This window comes from Pseudorasbora parva, chromosome 11, assembly GCF_024679245.1.
Source record: "Pseudorasbora parva isolate DD20220531a chromosome 11, ASM2467924v1, whole genome shotgun sequence".
NCBI classification, from domain to species: domain Eukaryota; kingdom Metazoa; phylum Chordata; class Actinopteri; order Cypriniformes; family Gobionidae; genus Pseudorasbora; species Pseudorasbora parva.
Window position 1 is genome coordinate 8,175,542 of NC_090182.1, and position 6,256 is coordinate 8,181,797.

At 38.1% G+C, this 6,256-nt stretch overlaps 1 protein-coding gene across 1 annotated transcript in view; it reads left to right on the forward strand.

Moving 5' to 3' along the window:
• The window catches only part of LOC137092610 (protein diaphanous homolog 1), a 132,555-nt gene that overhangs the window by 115,890 nt on the left and 10,409 nt on the right, over window positions 1–6,256 (forward strand). Inside the window, 8 exon segments of the mRNA XM_067456914.1 lie at window positions 768–869; window positions 951–1,190; window positions 3,151–3,280; window positions 3,818–3,864; window positions 3,866–3,913; window positions 3,915–3,944; window positions 4,287–4,451; window positions 5,056–5,197. Of these exon segments, the coding sequence (XP_067313015.1) occupies window positions 768–869; window positions 951–1,190; window positions 3,151–3,280; window positions 3,818–3,864; window positions 3,866–3,913; window positions 3,915–3,944; window positions 4,287–4,451; window positions 5,056–5,197 (904 nt within the window).

Genomic DNA, 6,256 nt, shown 5'->3' on the forward strand with positions numbered 1-6,256 from the left:
AAATATGATCCTAATTGTGAGTCCCTGTCAAGAGCCTAGCGGCGGCATTTTGGACTAATTGCAATCGATTTAGAGCTGTTTGGCAGACATCCTCATACAAAGAGTTCCAATAGTTAAGCCTTGTAAACACAAAGGCATGGATTACCTTTTCGATTAAAATTAAGGTATTGTCGAACAGTACCCCTAGATTTTTGACCACGGGTTTACAAAATGGGGTCAGCTCGCCTACATTTGACGGTTCAGGCGACCCTCTACTAAGTTTTATTCTCATTAAAATGTAAAAAGTTCACTGACACCCTGGCTTTGACCTTTTTTAGACAGTTCACCAGTAAGTCCAGAGCATTTACAGTGTTTTTCCTTTGGATGATTGTTACAATGAATTTACTCATTCCTCCCGGATGTATGATTGTATGTCATCCACATAAAACAATTAAAAAAGGAAATCCCATATTTGCGAATCTTTTAAATAGACACTGCGTTTTAAATACCCTCAGAAATGCAAATCATTCATGGTGATTTTTGTTGTTGTTGAGTACACAAATTAAGTCATGATCACAAAAACAATATGTAGAGAACACAAGAAACACATTACAGCAAGACCAAGAATAAATGCTTAACTTATGTCTTCGGTAGCATGTCTCAACTGAAACCTGACAATTTGTGTGTGTAAAGTTTTGGTAGGCAAACCAAAAGGGACAATCCAGTGAAACCCGGTGCCTTCTCTTGAGGTGTTTTCTAGTGGTAAACGGCCTCTGTGTGTGTTTCAGAGTTTGCTGAAGCTGCTGCCGGAGCAGGAGCAACTCAACACATTAACAGAGCTGAAAGACGAGTACGAGGAGCTGGCTGAGTCTGAACAGTTCGGAGTTGTGGTGAGAAACCCAAACAAATATTGATTTCTCATAAACATAATCACACAGAGACAGACAGTGCATGTGCGTCTCCGTCTTTAGATCAGTTCAGTGAAGCGACTGAAGCCCCGTCTGAGCTCCATCCTCTTCAAGCTCCAGTTTGAGGAGCAGGTGAATAACATCAAGCCGGACGTGGTGGCGGTGACGGCCGCCTGCGAGGAGCTTCGGAAGAGCGAGGGCTTCGCCAAACTGCTAGAGATCACGCTACTGCTGGGAAACTTCATGAACGCCGGATCGCGCAACGCCAAAGCTTACGGATTCAGCATCAGTTACCTGTGCAAGGTGATCAGCTTCACAAATACACTCAACACTACATTTGGTGTGCGTTTCATGTGCTTTAAACCAGAAACTTTTCATATAAATATTATTAGGGGTGTGACAAGTTAAATGTGACGAGATTTCTCGCCAAGGGAAAAGCAGAGTAATATGAGATAACTACATGTACTTACTATAGGGTTAGGATTAGGATTTAGTTTGGTTCAGGGTTAGTTGCATGTAATAATGCATCATTTACTATTATCACTTACGTGTAAGTGTAAGTATATGTAACAAGTATATGTATATGTAACAACGGCACTGTAAAATAGTGTAACCTTATTAACAGATTAAGAAATCCTTTAGAAGTGTTTTTCATTGTTAGTTTAAGTAGTTTTTTGTTTGTTTTTTCTTCAATTTTAACTCTCTTTAGTGTGTAATTTTGCTGTTTTAGCATGGTGTCAAAGTCAGAGTTCTTCTCTTTATTAGTGCGCTTTGTTTCTGAACAGTTCGTCCTGGTTGAGTTAGTTAGTAGTGTTGAAACTGGCGGTTATGGTAAGGGACGGGAGATTTCCCAAACAGACTCGTAAAGCTTGACCAATCCCAACACACTGGTCCAGCCCAATCAGAGCTCAGTGCGCTTTGCAGAAGGAGGGGCTTCATAGAGACAGGAACTAAACGGAGCGTTACTGACAGACTGGAGAGAGAGGAGCTGCAACAATGCAGAATATGAAGAAAAATCTTGCTTTTCAACATTTAAAGCAGCACTAGGTAACTTTTCAACCTTCATAATATATTTTCAAGACTCTTGTGATGATACATCGACTTACAATAGGTTGAATGACACGTCTGCGGAGGTGGGGGGGGGGAATCTCATAATTTCATAGTGAGACGACCCGCGCATCACTAGTTCAGGGCTATCATGTTTTTCATGTCAACAGATGCACGCCCGATGGCATCCCCTGTTGTAGGATGACAGCTTACGACAGTAGTTGAGGACATTATTTTTCCCAACTGTAGGGGGACCCTGAGAGCAAAAGTTACCCAGTGCTGCTTTAAGCATAACCTTTTCTAGTAGAGACTAGGGATGCACCGATACCATTTTTCCAGAACCGATCCGATCCGATATTAAAAATGTTGAATATCAGTCGATACCGATACTAAACCGATCCGATACCAATGCAGTTTTGTCTATGTAGAATTTCTAAGCCTTAGTGTGTAGAATTGAATAAATTAGATTAGTGAATAATACAGCAGCAAAAGTTATAAAATCACGAGTGCACAATAATTGTATAAAATCTAAACATTTAGTTGGGAAAAAGTAAAGGAAACCACAAAAATGAATAACTGGTAAATATGTTACACAAAATATATTCATGAAAAACAAGTAAATATATTTAAAATATTGTAAAAATATTTTTTTTGAGAAACCATAACGTTAGAGCGTTATCTACAGATCAAGCATAATAACAGAAACAATAAATAATCTTGGAAAGTTTCATCGTGTTTAGTGTCGTAACCGAACGCGACAGTTTAAAGCTGAATGGAGAGTGACTGACAGCCGCAGTGGAGGGAAGCATTGACGTGAACTAATCTGTACTCGCATTAAACGATGGAATGGCTTCAGAACACTTATAATATAGTGCACAAATCGTTGATGCTTTATAAGGTTTTTGTGCCTTTTGTGGGGCGCTGGGGCTTAACAATAACACAGAATATTATGCGCACAGTATCGAATTTGGATCGGTCCTGTCTGTCCGATACCCGATCCGGCAAATAATGGCAGATCGGAGCCGATACCGATCCCGAGTATCGGATCGGTGCATCTCTAGTAGAGACATAATACATTATAATGGATTTGTGTTGCCCATGTTTGTGCATGGGATTGCTAGTGAGAGAAAATGTTGTACCTTAGTTATGGAAAGTGCCTGATGTGTTGGTCCCCACAAAGTAAGTAGTAAACAGATGTGTGTATGTGTGTGTTTAGTTGAGAGACACTAAATCAGCAGATCAGAAACAGACTCTACTGCACTTCCTGGCGGAAACATGTCAGGAGCAGTACCCTGAGGTCATGACCTTCCCAGAGGAACTCATCCACGTGGAGAAAGCCAGCAAAGGTCAGTCTCATTCCTGCCTGTGTGTCATTGATGATGCTTTCCTTACTATGTATGCACTAGCAATCTTTTCTTTACTTTTTTTAAAGAAATTCCAATTTTTATTCGGCAAGGATGCAATAAATTGATCAGAAGTGATAGTAAAGGCATTTATAATGTTACAAAATATCTAAATTTCAGTTTCCACAAAAATCTTATCCAGCACAATGGGTTTTCAACATAATCAGAAATGTGTCTTGTGCATTAAATCATCATGTTAGAATGATTTCTGATCATGTGATACTGGAGTAATGATCCTGAAAAATCAGCTTTTGTCACAGGAATAAATTACATTTTAAATATATATACTATATTGAATTGTAGCCTATTGTTTACTATATTTTTGATCAAATAAATGCAGCCTTGGCGAGCAGAAGAGACTTGAAAAAATGAAACGTATTCCTTATCCCAAACTTATGAACAGTAGTACTGTGATACTAATATATCTCTGTCGAAACATATCTCTGTGGTTTTTAACATTTTTTCCTCTCCCTCTCTTAGTGTCGGCAGAGACGCTCCAGAAGAATCTAGATCAAATGGGAAAGCAGGATTAAAAACCTTGAGAAAGATATTGAGACGTTCCCCCCCTCCGCAGAGCGACAAGGACAAATTTGTGGAGAAAATGACCATATCCTTTATTCCCTCCGGCCTGTTGCATGACAGGAAGTGTCACTTTGGTTTCCACTGTCGTTTCCCCAAACAATAATGTTATAAAAATACAGTGTCAATGATCCATTGTGACATCACATCCTGTTTGGGTTCTAGAAGAAGTGTGCCGTCCTGCAAGCGTCCTGTGAAGTTTATCCATTGAGGAAGTTTGTTTTAGTACTTGCTCCCTGTTTGGCGGGAAAAACAACTGATTTAATGCGTTTAGTAATGATTTATAAATATAAAAGCTGATCCCTATACAAGTGATATTGAGTTGTGCTGTGAATCATAATGCCATGTTTTTCTTAATGGAGTGCTATACAGTTTTGTATCGGCGGCTTCTGAGCAGTTTGAGAAGATGAAGCTGATGCACGAGAACATGGAGAAGCAGTATGAAGAGTTGGGCAAGTACTTTGTTTTCGACCCCAAAAAGATGAGCCCAGAAGAGTTATTCGGTGACCTCAACAACTTCAGGAACATGTTCCAGGTGAGATCACAACTGGCAATCGACAGAAAGGTGACCACTGTTGACCTTGGAGAAATATGGAAGCTTTTTCCCCAAAATTAACTTTCGAGTTTAGATCTCACAATTCAGACTCTACTCGCATTACTGATTGTGTGGGCACATCCAAATAACAAAATTATATCAAATAAGCTAAATATAATTTATAACTTGCAATTCTGACTTTATAACTCACAATTGCAAGATTATATCTTTTGCAACTGTCTTTACTCAGTTTATCAATCAATTTAATGCATTCTTACTGATCAAAAGTATTACATTTATTTAAAAATATTAGTTTAAATCACAACTAATATTTGTGACACACTAATGTGTGTGCGCGTGCGCGTGTGTGTGTAGAGCAGATGGTTCAGTCATCAGTCTGTGTTTAGTATGTTTTTTGTCTAGACATAGTGATATTCTCTCTCTCATAAAGGGACCAGCGACTCAATGTCAAAAACACACACACTTATCTTATCTGTGCTGTGTTTTCATCGGTTCATCTGAATACTTTATAACTGTATTTTCTCCTTTAGCTGAACTAACAGAAGATCTGAATCCACTGCATGTATGTGCTTTTTTTTTACAGCAAGCAGTGAAAGAGAACCAGAAACGGAAAGAAGCAGAGGAGAAGATTCGTCGAGCCAAACTGGCACGAGAGAAAGCGGAAAAAGAGAAAGAGGAGAAACAGAAGAGAATGAACTCTGGACAGATACTCAACATCAATGATGGTAGAGATTCTCTCTCTCTCTTTCTCTCTCTCTCTCTCTCTCTCTCTCTCTCTCTCTGTCGCTCTCTCTCTCTCTCTCTCTCTCTCTCTCTCTCTCTCTCTCTCTCTCTCTCTCTCTCTCTCTCTCTCTCTCTCTCTCTCTCGTCTCTCTCTCGCTCTCTCGCTCTCTCTCTCTCTCTCTCTCTCTCTCTCTCTCTCTCTCTCTCTCTGACCTACTTTTCTTGTCTGGCTGTAGTTTAAAACTTTTGGGGCTCCAAATTTCCACTCATTATTTTTGCAGACGTGTGTGTGAGGTTGATAGAAAAAAAACATGGTACTAAGTTCTCATTTGTTAATTTTAGTTAATGTGAAGTTACTTTGATCAATAGATCTACACCTTTTATGAATCTTTGTTAATGTCAGTTTTTTATTGTTCATGTTAGTTCGTTAACAAATCTTAAGACATCTTTTGATTAAGTTGTAGAAGTATTGTTTATTGGTAGTTTCTGTTAACTCATGTTCATTATTAACAAATTATTTACTAGTCATTAACTATTTTTTATTAATTATATACTTATAAAATTATATTAAACATATGTATTAAATTATTTTCATTTTATTTGTTTTAAGTTTGTAATCTAGTATTTATAGTGTGTATATGTGTGTGTATGTATATATATATATAATGTGTGTGTGTGTGTGTGTGTGTGTTTTTCAGCTTTATTGTAATTAATGAACGTTATGTTTAATAGTTAGTTTTAACGAAACACTGGTTATTGCAGTGTTGTATAGAGAGCATGTAGATGATGAAAACTATTTAGTCATTGCAGCTAACAAATCTTATCACACCAGCTATAAGCAACATGTTATACATGCAGTGGCACATACATCATTTAATGAGACAATCAAAGCGTGTCATTTTTATCTATTCAAATTCAAGATTAAAGTCTGAATTAAGTGATCAAATACTTGTAGGAGCCACAATAACTGGTCATTTATGAGGTTAGATTTGCATACAGGTGACATATTTGAATGTCAGTTTAAAGAACACACACTCACTCGCACACACACACACACACAC